Source organism: Dipodomys merriami, unplaced genomic scaffold, assembly GCF_024711535.1.
Source record: "Dipodomys merriami isolate MVZ:Mamm:240054 unplaced genomic scaffold, mDipMer1.0.p SCAF_234, whole genome shotgun sequence".
NCBI classification, from domain to species: Eukaryota; Metazoa; Chordata; class Mammalia; order Rodentia; family Heteromyidae; genus Dipodomys; species Dipodomys merriami.
Window position 1 is genome coordinate 304,970 of NW_027203760.1, and position 18,874 is coordinate 323,843.

The 18,874-nt window shown below is 41.3% G+C and overlaps 1 protein-coding gene across 1 annotated transcript; it reads right to left on the reverse strand.

The window, feature by feature from the left end:
- Window positions 1-2,022: 2,022 nt before the first annotated feature.
- LOC138835371 (uncharacterized) lies at window positions 2,023-14,247 on the reverse strand. Its single transcript, XM_070033961.1, is given in 5 exon segments — window positions 2,023-3,000; window positions 3,003-3,545; window positions 3,547-5,295; window positions 5,298-7,321; window positions 14,106-14,247. Coding segments are annotated over 5 exon segments (5,436 nt in total).
- Between the last annotated feature and the right edge of the window lie 4,627 nt (window positions 14,248-18,874).

Here is an 18,874-nt window from a genome sequence, read left to right on the forward strand (position 1 = left end):
AGAACATATACCATCTGTAACCGCTGTCCTTGTCCTGGGTGGGCTGATATCCGGACATCTGGGCCGGCCAATATCTTTGAGTCACTGCCCAATTTTATTTCCCAGGAAAAAGGGGGTCTGAATGCAAGCATATTTACAGAAGCAAAGTCAGCAGTTAGCAAGTTAATAATGGTAATGGTGAAGTGAGGTTCCTAATTTTTAACCCTTCATTCCCCACTTCTTCTCTGGAGTAATTTTAATCTTAAAATTGAGGGTGTCTCTATATTTGCGGGGTGTCAGTTGTTTTTAATACTTGGTATTATTGGGTTAATACCATGGTCTGTATGCTGGATAGCCTCTGGCGAATAAACTGTAACAGTTTGTTAATGATACAGGGGCCAAAGGTGAGAAGCAAAAATAAAATAATAATAGGCCCTGCTACTGCAGATAATAGAGTAGTGAGCCAAGGGGATCTGGTCCACCAATTTTCAAACCAACTGGCTTCTGCAGTTTTATCCCATTTACGTTTTTCTAGTCGCTCACGAAGTTTGGCCATTGAATCCCGTGCCACCCCAGTGTGGTTAACATAGAAACAAAATTCTTCCTTTAGGGCTACACATAGTCCCCCATCTTTAATAAAAACCAAGTCCAGGCCTCTCCGATTTTGAAGCACGACCTCTGACAGAGAGTTGAGGGACGTTGTCAGTGTGGAGATGGATTTTTCTATTCCCCTTAAATCTTTTGTTATGGCAGACTTTAGCTGCTGCATGTCTTTATGCCCTTCCGCATAAGCAGCACTCCCCACTCCTGCTCCTGTTATGCCTGCTGCTGTTCCTAATCCCACGAGGACAGCTAGAGTTATGGTGATGGGTTCCCTTTTGTATCCCTGTTCTTCAAAAGATGGGGAGTCATGATATATAATCCGAGGATATAAATGTACCAGAACACAATATCTAGTCTGCTTTATCAGCATTGGTGAGACACAAGGGGTTAAGCCGGTGTTACAGGCCCACCACCCCCCATCTGCAGGCACTAAGTATTTTTCTGTAATAGCCGCAACATTTTTTTTGTAGACACAGAACCGGCTCTTGTCTGGGGGTGGTGTCCCAAGACATAGTCCCTGACCTGACACTTCAGATAAAGTTAACTTGCTATTACTTTGCTGTTCCCAGGGACATGAGGAAGTGATGTTGTAAGTGCCATTGTAGGCTATTCCTTCATAATAAGGGGGTGCCTCGGTAAGGCAAAGCCAACAGGACCGAGTGAGGTCGCTCCTGGTGGAATTGAGGGCAGCGTAGGCTCCCTCAATCAGGTTATATAAGGGGGGCATCAGGGGCAGCTCTGAGTCAGCAGTAGTTTCCGGGAGGGTATGGTTGGGTGGTTGGCTTGGGAAAAGGGGTCTCCTTTTTAGAGTGGGGTTGGGTCCCAATAGGAGGGGGTTTATGCTCTGTACCTGAAGGCGGATAGTTATACGCCCCCCGTCGTCAGCACCCCGTGTGCGCAGCCTAACCCCCCAGGTGAGTCCAGTTCCCCAGTCTAGGTTTGGCATTTTTCCTTTGTCAGTGAATTTTACAGTAAGCTTTACACACCACCATTGGCAGCTTTTGTCGAAACAGTATCCTGCTCCCCCTTGTCCATTGAACCTCTTAACCGTGATGTAGTCCGAGGAGGATGAGGGGTTCCAATAGGTATCGCCCGTGGTCTCATAGCCCCAGGCCTTACAAAAATAATCTTTTTCCCTCCTACATTTAGATTTTAGTCTAGGGTCCTGATGACTCGGGCATACGTAGATTGGGAAACCCTCCTTTAGCCTCATCACCCGTGCTGCAGTCTGGCTGTTATAAACTCCAGTACCGGTGAGTGTTATGCAAAAGGTTGGTTTTAGGTCAGGCCACCATGTCCAGAGAGGGGCTATGTTGGAAGTGGACCAGATGATACTTTCATGTTCATCTACTACCTGCCATGTCTGGTTTTGGGGAAAGTGTGGGTTTGAATTTATGCCTGCCAGGGGGTGGACCCTTTGTCCCTCAACTACTGTTAGGGTTACAACAGCAAGGAATATTAAACAGTTTTTGAGAGTCTTATCTTGAGAGGATTTTGAGTGCGCTGTAGCTTCCATTTGGGCAGCCCTGTGGGGTCCTTTGCGTCTCCGGGTGGCGCAGGCTTGACGTGGGAGGCGTGGATCCAGGCAGCGATCCCTTCTACCTTTAGCGTAGTGGGTGTAGTCAGCAGCACAATGTATGGGCCCTTCCACCGTGGCTCGAGGGTCTTGGACTGGTGCCTCCTCACGTACACCTCGTCGCCAATCTGGAAGGGTTGTGGGATATTTGAACTCCCCGCTGAGTAGGCAGCAGCCAAAGGTCTCCACACCTGCCTCTGGATAAGTTGTAGAGCCCGCAGCCGCGCCTGTAAACTTTGGGTATTTGCAAAAGAATCAATGGCAGGATCAAGAAAATCTGTTATAGGAGGGGGCCCCCCATATAGGATTTCATAGGGGGTCAATCCATGGCTTGCTGGAGTATTTCGAGCTCTAAACAGGGCCATGGGAAGGAGTTGGACCCAGTCTTTAGTGCCAGTTTCTAGGGCTAATTTAGTTAGGGTCTCTTTAATTGTCCTATTCATTCATTCTACCTGCCCTGAACTTTGGGGGCGATAAGCACAATGTAATTTCCAATCTATCCCCAACAGCTTGGCCACCATCTGACTTACCTGGGAGACGAAAGCAGGGCCATTATCTGACCCTATTACCTTAGGGAGTCCAAACCGAGGAAAAATCTCTTCTAGAATTTTTTTAACTACCACTTGTGCAGTTTCTTGTTTAGTGGGGAAATCTTCTGTCCAGCCAGAGAAAGTGTCCACAAAGACTAGGAGGTATTTAGCTCCATACTTGCCAGGCTTAATTTCGGTAAAATTGACCTCCCAGTTAGTACCAGGTCTCTCTCCTCTCATTCTGACTCCAGCGGGTGCTTGGAATCGGCCTGCATTGACCTTGGCACAGGGAATACAAGAGTCTATGACCTGTTTATGTCTGATAGATCTGGAATGTAATGAAACTGCTCCTGCCTTTGTAAAAGAGTCTCTAACTTTTTGTACCCCAAATGGGTCCACCTGTGTAAGTAGGTAACCAGCCTTTTCACGTTTTTTCGGGGTAATATTGTCCGGTTTTCATATTCCCAAGTTCCAGTCGAGTTATTGAAGGTTGCCCTTAACTTTTTGGCCACCTCTACGTCCTGATCTGAATACTGAAAGAGAGGGGGTTTGCTTGGCTGCTGTTCTTGTGAAGTAGCTAATGCAAAGGTTTGGTTGTGTAAGGCCGCTGCCTTGGCAACCTCATCTGCCATCCTGTTTCCTGCTGCTACAGGGTTTCTCCCCACTTGGTGGCCTGGGCAATGGATAATGCTCACCTTTTTGGGTAGGAAAAGGGCTTGTAAGAGGTCTAGGATTTCTTTTCTGTTTTTAATGTCTTTTCCTGTTGAAGTCAGCAGACCTCATCTCCTATAGATCTCTCCATGGATATGCGCGGTTGCAAAGGCATACCGGCTGTCTGTGTAAATATTGATTTTTTTCTCCTCGAGCCTTTGTTAATGCCTGTGTCAGGGCAATGAGTTCGGCCCTTTGTGCTGAAGTCCCAGGCTCTAGGGCTGAAGCCCAGATGACTGTGGTCCCATCTACCACTGCAGCCCCTGCCCTTAGCTCACCATTATGCAGGAAGCTGCTCCCATCCGTGTACCAAGTGTGTTCAGCGTCTGGTAGAGGTTGGTCAGTCAAATCCTCACGGGTCCCATGTATCTCCACCAGGATCTGATGGCAGTTATGCTCAATGGGGAGGTGAGATTCCGAGTAGGGAAGCAGAGTTGCTGGGTTGAGAGAGACTAAGGCCCCAAATCGAATCCGGTCAGGATTTAGCAACATTGTCTGTTAATGGGTGATTCGGGCGTTTGAAAGCCAACGATCAGGGGGCTGGCGAATTACTGTCTCTATGGCATGCGGCGCCATCACTGTCAAAGGCTGTCCTAAGGTTAGCTTGTCCGAGTCCTTTACCAACATGGCCACAGCTGCAATGATGCGGAGGCACGGGGGCCACCCAGCTGCCACATTGTCCAGTTTTTTTGAAAAATAGGCCACCGGTCTCCTCCAGGGCCCTAGTTTCTGGGTCAGGACTCCTTTAGCAATTCCTTGTCGCTCATCCACAAATAAGGTGAATGGCTTATTTATATCCGGAAGGCCCAGGGCTGGAGCTGACAATAAGGCCTTTTTAATCTGATCAAAAGCATATTGTTGTTCCTTTTCCCATCGGAACGGGGTATTTGCCTTAGTAAGCAGAGGGGCTGCCAGTTCAGCAAACCCTAGCATCCACAAGCGACAGAATCCAGCACTCCCTAAGAACTCCCTCAGCGCTTGCACAATTGTGGGCGGAGGGATCTGGGTGATGGCTTGTTTGCGGCTCTCCGTTAGCCACCTCTGCCCCCCTTCCAGCTTGTAGCCTAGATAAGTCACTTGTTGAACACAGATTTGGGCCTTTTTGGCTGAGGCGCTATACCCCAATTCTCCCAATTTCTTTAAAAGGGCCCCGGTACCTTTTAGACAGTCATCTCGAGTCTCAGCTGCTAGGAGCAGATCGTCTACGTACTGTAGAAGAGCAAATTGGGGATGATTGACTCTGAAGTCAGCCAGGTCCTGATGTAGAGCTTCGTCAAACAGGGTTGGGGAGTTCTTGAATCCCTGAGGCAACCTTGTCCAGGTGAGTTGTCCTGAAAAACCTGATTCTGGGTCTCTCCATCCAAAAGCAAAGATCGGTTGACTCTGAGGACTTAGCCTCATGCAAAAGAAGGCATTCTTTAAATCTAACACTGTATACCATGTGTGACTTGGGGGCAATGTACTTAGTAAGTTGTAGGGATTAGGTACTGTAGGATGTATGTCCTCTGTTCTCTGGTTTACTTCCCTCAAGTCCTGTACTGGATGGTAGTCTCCTGTCCCAGGCTTTTTGACGGGCAATAAGGGGGTGTTCCATGGAGATTGGCATGGCTTTAAGATACCCAATTGGAGCAGTTTTCGTATATGTGGCCTAATTCCATTTTTAGCTTCCCTGCTTAATTGATACTGATGTATCATTACCGGGGTAGCCGAAGCTTTAAGTCCAATAACCACAGGAGGCTGATTTGTAGCCAGTCCCATTCCTGCAGTCTCTGCCCAAGCCTGGGGAAAATTTGATAACCATTGGGGGTCGATTGGGGCTGATTGAGGGCTTTCATGTAACCGATGTTCATCCTCCAGGCGTAAGGTTAGGACTTGGAGGGGCTGTCCTTGGGGTCCCCTAACGGAGCCCCCCCTCCTTGGAAGTGAATTTGGGCCCCTACTTTTTAGAGGAGGTCCCTCCCCAACAATGGGTAAGGGCAGTCTGGAACCAAGAGGAAGGAGTGAGTGACTAACCCCGTCCTGAAATGCACTTTTCGCTCTGTTGTCCACCGGTATAATTTTCCTCCAGTGGCTCCCTGTACCCAGGATGTTTTATTACTTAGAGGCCCTTTTGGTTGGGTCAGTACCGAGTGTTGGGCACCGGTGTCAACCAAGAAGGTAACTGGGCTGCCCCCCACTTGTAAAGTTATCCGGGGCTCAGGGCGGGGCTCCTGGCCCTGACTGGCCTAGTCATAACTTTTTAATGACCACACCGGTGCCGGTTTCCAGGCACCTCTGGTCTGTTTTTTGACATTGGGGCAATCCCTGGCCCAATGCCCGAATTCTTTGCAGTACACGCACTGGTCCTGGCCCAGTGGTAGTCTCTTTTTGTCTCCCCTGTTTTTCACTGGCCTACTCTCTCTCTCTTCTGGCTGTCTGACTGCGGTGGCCAGGATCTTGCTTAACTCTCTGGTACGTTTCTTATCTCGCTTGTCCTCCCTATCCTCCTGCAACTTATGCAATCTTTCTTCCTTTTCTTCCTGAGTTTCTCTCTTATTAAAAATTTTCTCCGCCTCCTTAATCAAATCTTGCAAAGTATACTCCTGAAGATCCTCCAGTCGCTGCAGCTTAGTCCGAATGTCCGGGGCCGACTGCCCAATAAATGACATAATGACATCGGATTGTCTATCTGCAGCAGAGGGGTCAAAGGGCGTATACATACGGTACCCTTCCATTAGTCTCTCTAGAAATCCCGCAGGTGTTTCCTCAGAACCCTGCACTATCGCACGTACCTTGGCCAAATTGGTGGGGCGCCTCCCAGCCCCTTTGAGACCCGCCAATAGAACCTGGCGATTAAGACGGAGTTGCTCCCTACCAGCTGCAGTATTGAAGTCCCAATTTGGGCAGGTTAACGGGAACACTTCATCAATCTCATTAGGCAACTGAGTAGGCCTGCCATCCTCTCCTGGAACATTTTTGTGAGCCTCCAGGAACACTCGCTGTCGTTCCTCTGTAGTAAGGAGTGCCTGTAAGAGTTGCTGACAATCGTCCCAAGTGGGTTGGTGGGTTAGCAGGATGGATTCAATCAAGCCCGTCAGGGCTTGAGGGTCCTGGGAAAAGGGCAGGTTATGGGTCTTCCAGTTATATAAGTCTGAAGCTGAAAAGGGCCAATACTGGAATTGGCCAGCCACTGTCAGGAGGGGAAAAGCATGGGCCGTCCATACTCCCCTGCTCCCTCCACCTAGATCACAGCGGAGGCATAAACTCCTGCTAGGAGGTGGGGAGGGCGCCTGAGGCAGCGGTGGCGACTGGAACCCCATCCCTGGCTCAGTGGAGTCCGGAGAAAGAGCGGGTGGGGAAAGGGGGACCTCTAGTGGGCCCCTTTGTTCTTCTATCAGAGCAGGTTGGGCATAGGGTGGTGGCGGCAGCTGGGGATCCAAGACTGGCGGGGAGTCTAATAGTAGTAAATCCGCCTGGTCATCAGGTAAAACCGAGGGAGATTGGGAAGAGGAACCCTTAGTTTTAAACTGAGACAACTCTTTTATGGGGTATAGGGAAGACGCGGGAGGGGAAAGAGGAACAAGGGGAGTAGAAGAAGGTAAGGGTACAGGTGGAGGGGAGGAGGCAGAGGAGAGAGGAACAAGGGGAGTAAACGAAGGCAGAGGAGCAGGTAGAGGAACTGGTGTCTGAAAGAGGAAAGGCTTAATCCACTTTGGGGGATCCTGAGCAAGGTTTTCCCAAGTAATTATGTAGGGAACCTGGTCAGGATGTCCGTGAGGGCCGGGCTGGAAGACTCGAGACTTCACTTGTAAAATAACATCAAAGCTAAAGGAGCCCTCCTTAGGCCACCCCACATTGAAGGCGGGCCATTCGGAGGAACAAAAAGTTATCCACTTCTTCTTCTTGATTTCCAATGACAAGTTGTGGGCCCGGGCCGAGACTTCTTGGTGTTTTCATATTTGGTGTGATATTAATTTGAGTATTTCTGTGAGTCTGTTTCTAGAGGAAATTTACATTGTCATGGATCAACTGAGAGAAGAAGCATATATGGGCATTTATTTTGTTAAAGTCAATGACAGACTGAGAGAACTCACGGTGCTTGGCACCCTGTAGCTCACATAATCCATAATCCTGTTAACATTGAGTATACAATGTGAATATAACCTTCAGAGTATTGAGATAATGAGAATTGAGGTTTAAAGCCAGATGCTGCAGGGAAGTTTACAAGTGTGCATATCCAAAGTAAACAGCAAAAGCTGAGCTGGAGGCACTGTTCAATTAGATTGCCAGCATAAGATGTAAGAAAGCATAAGACCCCGAGTCCCAACCCACTACCACACAAAAAAAATAGAAATCAAATAAAATTTATGAATATACAAATATGTGTGTATATATTTATAATCACTCATTCTGAATTTCTTTGAAATAGAACATATTCTTCTGACTTTAGACTACAATATGAGCTAGACCTTATACTTTCAACTCCCCTTGTACTCAATTCTTTACACCTAGACTGTAACAATGCTATCAGGCCTCATATCTCCAGTTCTCCAATTACAGGTCTTCAGCTCTCTCATAGACCTGAGCTAATTCCTTATAATAAATGCCTTTCTATATAACTACATTTCTCTCTGTATGTGTGTGCTTAAATAAAGAAATGTTTTTACTCTGAGAAACCATGAAATTTGCTGCTTTTCTATATGATTCTGTTCATATTTTATTATTTTCTATTGTTCATGTAGATGTTTGTTTTATTTTTGTTGGTATCACTTATTGTCCAAGTTTTTTCATATTGTAGTGATTCATGTTTTGGAAATTTTACTCTAGTAAAAACTATTGAATTTGATGAGTGTGTGTGTGTGTGTGTGTGTGTGTGTGTGTGTGTGTGTGTGTGTGTGTGTGTATGTGTGCTGACAGTTAGGCTTCAACCCAGGGCCTCATGCCTGCAGCTTTTTCTACCCAAGGAAGGTACTATAACATCTGAGCCATACATCCAGTTCGGGCTTATTGCTAACTAATTGGACATAAGCACTCTACGTGTCTGTCTTCCTGGACTGACTTTGAACACTGATCTTCTTGAGCTAGAATTGGAGGTGAGAGCTATTAGCATCCAGAAAAAACAAAACAATTTTGATTTTTAAAAGTAATGTTTGGCTGGGCACTGGTGGCTCACACCTGTAATCCTAGCTAAACCACCGGAAAACCAGAATTGGTACTGTGGCTCAAGTGGAAGAGCACTAGCCTTGAGCTGAAATGCTGTGGGACAGTGCCCAGGCCCAGAGTTCAAGCCTAGGACTGCTCTCCTCCCCCCCCCCAAAAAAGTAATTTTCATAACACTACTTTTTGTTTTGGGTGATAGCTAGTCTCCTATGAATTCTAAAAAATTGTGGAGTTATTTAGAATACAGTAACTGTACAAAATAATTCATATTTGTATTAAATTAAAAGATTTTTAAGGAGATGCATTCCCCCTAAGAACGTCCTCACGGGACTCTAATTCCCTACTGTGCCAATCTCTCATAACTGTGGCACTATATTTCTTTCCTACCACTGTTTGAGTTGTGATCTATACCCTCCTTTTCTGAATAACACCAATAAAGGTTTGTCTATATAAATGACCTACAAAAAAAAATGGGACTGGGAAGGCGGCTCAGTGGTAGAGCGCTTGCCTTGCATGCCTGAGGCCTGGGTTCGATTCCTCAGCACCACATAAGCAGAAAAAAAATCCAGAAGTGGCGCTGTGGCTCAGTCAGGTTGTAGAGTGCTAGCCTTGAGCTGAAGGGCTGAGGGACAGTACCCAGGCCCAGAGTTCAGGCCCCACGACCAGACCCTCCCCCTCACCAAAAAAAAGAATTCAAAGAAAGGAAGGGAAAGTTTGGTATTTTTCCTCTGTAGGAAAACACTGTCTCACTATATTGGTTAACCCTGGTTTCGTGTATATATTTAATACTATGTTTTGGGGGTTTGTTTGGGTTTTTTTGCATAGGTCTCCAATTTTCTCTATTACTTCAAGCTGTAGCTCATTTATAGATGTGAGATTGCCAAGGGGTAATAATTAAGTAGATATTGTGATTACAAATAAAAATCTTTCAAGCATTGTGGATAATTTCAATATTTGTGAGAGGAAATAAAGAAAAACTACAGTGAGATTTAACAAGTGAAAGATAAGCTGATATCAATATATAATTTGGATATGTTTGGAAACAAAATGGTAATATTCTATCCTCTCATCTCCCAGTGGGGAAAGGTTTAAATGAGGGTATATATGGAAAAGAAATGAGAAACTTGCAGATTATTATGTATCTGGACTGCTCTTATGAACACTTAAGATTCTTTTCTGTCAATGAAGTCATATTGTCTTTGATATTAAAACAGTTGCCTTTTAATAAAAGTTTGATATTAGATTCTTTGTCTGTGGAGAATACTGTGAATGAGGAAAACAATTTCTATATACTCTCTAGATCATTGTTAAGGGATAAATGAGTTTCTGTAAGAGTAGCTGGGTATCACTCTTCACCAAGGGAAAAACAAAAACCTTTATGCCCTGTTATACTTCCTAGTGGCTGTGTGGCTTGTTTTAGGGAAGCTCTTGGTTTATTTTTTATTTTTACTTAGGTATTTATGTATGTATGTATGTATGTATGTATGTATTAATTTATTTATGTATTCATTTATTTTGGGTCCCGTCGTGGGGCCTGAACTCTGGGCCTGGGCACTGTCCCTCAGTTCTTCAGCTCAAGGCTAGCACTCCACAACTTGAGCCACAGCGCCTATTCTGGCTTTTTTCTTTTTGCTTATGGGGTGCTGAGGAATCGAACCCAGGGCCTCCTGCATGCAAGGCAAGCGCTCTACCACTAAGTCACCTTCCCAGCCCCAAGCTCTTGGTTTATAATCAAGTGTAAAAATCTCAAATCCCCAAATTGCCCTTATTGAGTTCCTGAATGCATTCATTTCAAAATGAGAGATTTTACACAAAATCACTTCTGTTTCCAGTTTCTGAAAGAAAAATCTGAGAATTACAGAGTACTGAAATGTACATATCCATTTTACAATCTGCTCTAAGGAATTTCCCCTAAAATTTATCAATTACATTTGAAAATCTAATTTTAGTGTATTTATGATAATTTTCAATTGCTATTACATTGTACATTTACTTTTTAATATTTTTTAAACCCTGGAGGTTGAACACAGGGCTTTACATCACATTACCCCTTGACTATTTCTTAAGCACAAGAAAAAATACTATTATTTTGGGGGAAGTAATCACAAATGCTTCATGTTAAACTTAATTCAATCCCTTTGCTATTTAAATAACTTGTACATTTTAAATATAAATATCCAGTATTAAATATGGAAAATCTGTTGGTTTTTGTTTACTTGGGTCTTCATTTCAAAGTATATTAGAAAAATACTTAAAAAGTTGTTTGAATTATCTTTATAATTATAAAAATGTAGCTTCAGAAATAACTTAAGATGTGAAATTTGTTTCACTTGTTAAGAAAAAGGCATTAAATAATTTGCATACTTCCTTATTTTTAATAGCTTTATAGGTTATTCTTAAAATACAGTTGGGATGTCAATACCTCTGCTGAATAATTCTGACTTAAAAACAGACTTTCTCCAACTTTAATGACTATGAATTTTTTCTTCAAAAAGTTTTCATTTTTGTTTCATATGACAGTTTGGAAATTACAGGTTTTAAAAAAAAATGTCAATTTTTATATTTCGATTAAAAAGTAGTATTATTTCTCTGATGAATATTATTCTCAAAGATAAGAATTTTTCAATGATGGATATTATAATTCAGTATTTGTTTATTGCCAGACCATGCTGTAATTGCAAATGAAAATTTAATCAGCTTACTCATGTCATCAGATAATCTATCTCAAAAATTTGTATTTTGGTCCTTAGATCACATTATATTTACTAAGCTTAGCATGTGTTTTAGTTGACTCTATCAATTTAAACATAATCACAATGTTTTCATAAGTAAATTATAGTGATAGTCTTAACTATCACTAAACTGTAAATTTAATGGACCTCTTGGAGGTCAGAAGATCTGAGTTTGAGTCATGGCTTGAAAATTTATGCTTTTGTTTGTTCTTTTAATTACAAATAAATTAATCTACTGATGCATTTCAAACTAATTAAAATGATTGCCTTCGAAATTTTTATTAAATATTGTCATGATTGAGCTTGCATATTATTTTGTTAAATTAATTTTACTTTATAAAATGGACATGTACATTGTTAAATTTTATGAGCATCTGAAATTACAGAGATCACTCAAGATTGCCTTTGTGTGCCACTCTGTAGAAATAACTCATATTATTTGTTTCTAGACTTTTCTTCACATTGCCATTGATCTCTTTAATATTGCAGATTATATGTGAAAGCTTTGCTTTCAACTTCTTTAGTCTCCTAGAATTAAGGAGATAACAGAATCAATGGATAACAGAGACTCGAGTATATCTGAACAGTTTTTCCTTTGCATCCATTTTTTTCCCTTATACCCTATACTTATTATAATGGTCCTGAGATCATTTCCTACTTATAAATGTAAATCCAGAACTCTAAGTGATAGATTTCAAAGTTAAGACAAGGTGGATGACACTGCTCTAAGTGACCTAATACTTAGAAACATTCATTGTATTGATGAAAGGATTGTACTTCTGACATTTATTGTGTACTCACAGAAGGTAAATTTCCTACCTAAAACAGCAAACATCCTTCTTCATGTGTCCCACATGAGATTATTTCTAACTTTGTTTTTTTTTTTTTTTCGTTAGTTTGTTCTTGTTTGTTTGTTCGAGGTGGTGCTGGGCTTTGAACTTAAGACTTCATATTTGAGAATCAGGAGCTCTACCCTTTGAGCCATGCTACCAACAAGAAAGAGAATTTTTGAGAACAACAAATTTATTTATTTGTTTGATCCTATTTTTTTTGCCCGTCCTGAATCTTGAACTCTGGGCTTGAGCACTGTCCCTAAGACTCTTTTTACTCAAGGCTAGTGCTTTACCACTTGAGCCACAGTCTACTTCTAGCTTTTTCGAGTGGTTTATTGGAGGTAGGAGTCCCATGGAGACTTTTCTGCCTGGGCTGACTTGGAACAATGTTCCTCAGATCTGAACCTCCTAAGTAGCTAGGATAACAGTTGTGAGTCACCATAGGTCAGTTAGCATTTTTCTACTAAGGAGGAAAAAACCCACCAATACAAACGAGTGAAACCTTACCTCACTCAGTGTCTGAGATTGTAGATGTTGACTTAAGTATTTGGGGTGGGGCAAAGTTTCCAGTTATTTCTAGGTAAGATTTATGGACCATGGCAGTGACTGTCACATTTTTCCTAACTACATTTTAAGTGCAATACTTTTCTTCCATTTACTAGATGGATTTGTGTTTTTCCAATGGTTTAAGCATAAAAATGTATAACACAGCCAAGCATGGTAGCTCTTGAATATAATCTCAGATACTTAAAAGGCAGATATAGTAGTTTAAGCTCATTCCAGGAGAAAAAGTTGGCAAGACTCTATACCAAACATAAAACTAGGTGAGTTGCTGTATACTTGTCATTCTACAAAAGAGGGAATATAAATGCAATTCAGACTGGCTTGATAAGAAAGGTGAGCCCCTCTCCAAAATAATTCAAGATGAAAAATAGGAAGGGCATGGCTCACATATAACACTTGCCTACCAAGAGGGCCAGAGTTAAGTTTAAATGCCAGGTTGAACTAGGCTTTAACATTGAAGAACTGTTGTCTTTCATCAGAAATTTTAATGTCTGCAAATGAAATAGGAAATGGAATAATAGCACAAAGATGGTTCTGAAAAGGATGTTGTGTGAGGATCTCAGGGAATTAAGAAAGAAAAGGTGATATACAATAAGGGTCATGCCACTGACTATACAAGATAAGAAAAAAAAGGATGGATATAAACGCCAGTAATTAATAACTTCAGGAACTTAAATTGGAATGTTCTGACAGACGCTATTTTCTCAAACCCAAACATGGACTTAGATTTGAAAATCTTTTATCAGCTGCATTCTCAACATGGCTACTTGTCTACTGAGAAACCTAGATATTAAAATCCAAAGCCAATCATGTCATCATACCCCAAATCTGTTGCATCCACACCTCTCATCTCATTTATCAAACCCCTGTGTTATTTTATATAGTGAGAACACTGGAGTTATTTTTTTACCTCTTCTGAAACCCAAGTACGGTCCATCAGAAAATTAGATGAGCTTTAAATTAAACACTACACAAATATAATTGTTTCAACTCATTTCCAATGCTATCCACCTTGATGTAACCACCATCATATTCTGTTTAGACATCTCTCAAAGACCTTGATGTTATATCAACATGCTAGTATCCTTTGGAAAGATGAATCTGATTTTTCTTGTGCTTCTTTCAAAACTCCAGGACAGTTCCAAAAGTCATATAAAGTATCTGAATTCTTGTGGTGGCCATCTCTCTCATTTGAGTAGTCCTGTTCCCTTTCAGTTAGCTCCAAACTCATTAATAACCTATCTTTCATTGATTTAGTCTGTTGTCTATGCAGTAGAATTTCTTGTAGAGAGCAGTAATTCTTTAAATCTTATGGCTCACTTTGAAATCCCATTTAACTCAAATTGAAGGAGAGTTAACTATGGGGAAAGAACCTGAGACCAAACCCCTCTCCTAGTCATGTTCTAGGAGACCCAAGCATTTTATCTCTTCATGTTACCTCCCATGACCACTCTTCCTTGAGAGTAGTTAGTTGCCAGTAAATCATCAGAACTTTTCCATAAGGATAGAAAAACTTCAAGCAATGGAACTTTATGCACCTTTACTCTGACATCTGTACAACCAACTCCTATTAAAAGCATCCTGCATATGAACTGCATCTCAATGTACATGCAATGATCCCAACAGGGACTGGAAAGGAAGTCAAATTCAGTGCATATCCTAAGAAACTAAGAAAATTGGGAGGAATTATGTTGGGAGAGATGTAGAGAGAATGATGAAAAGAGTGACACTGATCAAGAAGTATTATACTTGCTAGCTGCTGCTGATTCACTCCTGTAATTCTAGATATTCAGGAGGCTGAGATTTGAGAATTGCAGTTAGAAGCCAGCCCAAGCAGCAAAGTCCTGAGATTCTAATCTGCAATTAACCACAAACAGCTAGAAATTGAGCTGTGGCTCAAGTGGTAGGGTGCCCATGGTATTTTATTTTGTTGTTGTTGTTTTTCTTATGGGGCTTGAACTCTGGGCCAAAGCGCTATCCCTCAGCTCTTCAGCTCAAGGCTAGTGCTCTACCACTTGAGCTACAGCGCCACTTCTGGTTTTCTGGTGGTTTATTGGAGATAAGAATTTCACGGCTTTTCCTGCCCTGGCTGGTTTTGAACAGCGATCCTCAGATCTCAGCATCCCGAGTAGCTAGGATTACAGGTATGAGCCACCAGCACCAGGTGTAGAATGCTAGTTCAAGCTTCAAGCCTCAGAACTGGCAAAACAAGTCAAACCCCCACAAAGGCCTGGGATGTTGGCTCAGTGGTAGAGCGCTTGCCTTGCATGCCTGAGGCCCTGAGTTCAATTCCTCAGCACCACATAAGCAAAAAGAAAAAAGCCGGAAGTGCCACTGTGGCTCAAGTGGTAGAGCGCTAGCCTTGAGCTGAAGAGCTGAGGGACAGTGCCCAGGCCCAGAGTTCAGGCCCCACAACCGGACCCCCCCCCAAAAAAAAAGAGAAAAAAAAGAAAAAAAGAAAAAAAACCCACAAAACAAAGCATTATATTTATACACTTACTTTGTTAAATGTTAACACCTTTGTACAAGTACTTAATGATGATAAAAAATATAAAAATTTAAAGTCTTTTAAGTAACTTTACTTCATTTCCCTAAGATCAGTCCATTGTCATTCCAATGAACTCTTCCAATACTCTGAACTGGAGAAAATGGAAATTTTCTTAATTATGTTTGCAACGGAGCTGCATAGGTGAGGAAGGCCTACCATTTGTGTTTCCCTTGATGGTATTCTCATTCTGTCCTTGTCTGTCTCTTTCTCAACCTCTCCTTTTCTCCGTAATTGCTTTGCAACTTTATTTTTGTGTGCTGTCTGTTTATGTGTGCATTTTCATTCAATTCCCATTGGAAATGCCAAGGATATGAGATGCTCACTTCCACCACCACCCACTGGTAACAAAATGACATCTTTCTATGGAAGACTACAATTAATCACGTGACTTACTACTTCCCTTCTCCATATTTTTATTTCTCATGTCTTGTTTTTTATTCATATAACTGCCCGTTTATGCAAAGTATGCTATCCATGTATTCAGTTCCTAATATCTTCCCTCACCAGAATGAAAACTTTAAGAAGTCAGATATCCTGTCTGTTTTACTAAGTAATGTAACCCCGGGGCCTAGCATAGGAGTCTGAACAGAAAAGAAATCAAGGAAAGAACCCATAAAACAATCTATAGATGAATTTGAAATTGAGAGGGAAATTATCCATAGCAAGTTATTCAATGGCTGCTTATCAATCCTTAAAATCAATTACAGCACAACACATTTGACATAGGTGCTCTTGCTTTTTATCCTCAGAAACATTTCTCCAAAAAAGTCTTTGTTTTCCTCGTGCCACTTTGGCAACTACATTTAAATGTTTATTCCTTGCTTTGAAGATGTTGTAAGACATCATGCCTTATAATTATTATTTACAATCATTCTAGAGGCTTTTCCAATTAGTCTCACGCATTTCAATATAATTTATAGGTAATCAGTTCCACATATACATCATTATTGACATAACCAAGTTACAGAGTTTAACAATAAAAACACAAAACTGTTGCTTTATATCTTTACTTATTTATGGTCATTTCTTTTATTTTTTCTGAGAAAAAAATGTTTAAATGTCACATGTTGGGCTTATAATGTCATAGCCAAATTCCAGCTGGAATTTGCTAGTTATTTTTTTAATTAAAAAAATAGCGGTATATTCTCTGCCATATTGGAGCCTGTGGAGAACTGCTGGGATTATAACTCTTCAAATAGGCTAAATGAGTAGAGGCTGTGTTTCAAGGATATTTTCACCAGCTATATGCTGGCTTTCCTTAAAATGGAAGGTGTTTAATGACCAAGATGATAACAATTTTACTTGGCAAGAGATGTGCTTATGTATACAAAGTAAAAAACAAAACAAAGAACACAGTAACTCCTGTTTGCAAACCCATCAAAACTAATCTGGTGAAAGATAATTGGCACCCATGGAAACAGAGGCATGATTTCTGCCCAACTCCAAAGCAAGGCAATCAAATAGGATCAGTGTGATGTTTTAGTCCTCCAGGATGTAAACTAGCGAAAAATAAATATAGTATTTGTAAATGTTCTAGAAATTCATTGTAAAAAGGAGTTTCAATTAACCATGTAAGTCAGTGTATGAGTAAAATGTATCCTGATCAATATAACCACTTTAATATTTCTCCCCATATCTCCCAATCACACCATCTTCTAGTTACCTGGTTCCATTTTTTCATAGGTACACTAAACGTTATGACAGCATTTTTTTCTGGATGTGGAATCTCTAATAATTGTCTCCTTATCCTGGCTTCAAGCTCATGCTTGGGATCTCAGCCTCCTAATTAACTAATATTATACATTTGAGACACTAGTGTCTTCTTTTGAAATAGCTCCATATTTCTACTCTGATCTCCTATTTTAGCCTATTCTACAGAAATATGTCACAATAACACATTTAAAATAGTGTCCCCTACATCATTTAGGAATTTAGGTTAGATGATGATGGCTTGCTTCTATAGAAGTCTCTGAGATCTGAGAAAGTTGGTATGAAGCTGGCCTGGGCAAGAAAGTTCATGAGACCCTCATCTCCAATTAACTACAAAGAAGCCAAAAATAGAGCTAGCTATTCTGGAGTCTGAGATCTGAGAATCATATTTTGAAACAAGCCGTGGAAGCCAATCTGAAAGATTTTTATTTCCAATAAAAAAACTCCAAATGGAGTTCTGGCTAGAGGTAGAGTGCATGCTATAAGTGGAAAACCTGAATTAGATCACACAGGTCTTGAGTTCAAGCCCCGTACAAACATAAAATTTATATAGGACACATCTCTGACTTGTGACATTGAAATCTGTTTAATCAACTATGTATTTAAGATTAAGTTAAAAACTAATAGCACCATTTTATGAGAAATGTGTCACATACATTGTCAAAACAAATTAATGAATTTCCAGTTGAAGTACATGTTTATATAAAAAAGTGGGTAATTTTAGTATGCCTTATTTGTTGGGTTTGAGAGTCCCCCAGTAAAATAACTCCAGTGTCCAATGGATGCTTATGTCTTTCACACTCATGAATTCTGAGAATAAGAATTATGACCTTCTGCTTTAAATGCTGCTTTGAAAATTAAGCACAGTGTTTGACATCTTTTAATTAGAAGGCATTTTGTTTTAGTGCCCATATGAATTAATAAATGATAGAGATGACTCAGAAAGTCTTTAAGCATTAAATGTTATTTGAGGCAATTTAAGTTAATTTAAATTATCTATTTGCAATCGACACATATATTGATAAAGCTTATTTGTGTAGGCTAGAGCAATGGCATACTTCACCAAAATTTAATTTGGGGAAATTTTATACAACTGTTGGTGACTCATGAGGTTTTGAAATACATAGCTTTAATGTTTTCCCAAATTGTACAGATTATTTTACAAATCATGTATATCATGAAGCTATTTCACAATATGATAAATGATAATGGGTACTGCACAGAAGTTTAGATGAACTCACTCCCTTGGGTCAAAGAAAACTGACTGACCCACTTATAGATCAAACTTGTGGCTTTGACCATGCTTCACCTTGCAGGAATAAATGTAATATATTTCCCACACCTATATTAAATTTATTCTGTAATATTTTTCTCTCATGTATACATAAAAATGTTTGTATGGTATTTCTGTTAGGTTTTTAAAAAGAGGTAAGCCGAGTAAGAACAGCACCAGCACGCACGTGGTATTCAGATAAGGGGTAGGTTTATTCAGTAGACCTGCTTGGACCAGGCAAGGGTGGCACTCCACGTGGCTGGGAAAGGCCTGGGAATGAGAGAGAGCTGGGAAGAGAGGAAAGAGAGAGAAAAGAGCAGAGAGAGGGGTAAGAACAGTAGCACTCACGTGGTATTCAGGTAAGGGGTAGACCTGCTGGGACCAGGCAAGGTTGGCACTCCACGTGGCTGGGAAAGAGAGAGAGCAAGAGAGCAAGAAAAGAGCAGCAAGAGCTAGAAACGAACAGAGAGAAAAAAGGGAGAGTCTGGGCCTGGGCTAGCCCTTATGTAGGGTATGGGTGGGGAAAGGTGTGGCCACATCAAATTCCGATGTGACCTCAGCGGATGCAGATGTGACCTCTTCCAGGTGTCCCAGTTGCCTAGGTAACGCAGGTACTGGGTGGAGACTTTGCTGCGAGGAGGGTGGAGTCTGCTCGCCATCCAGGAAAGGACCTTAC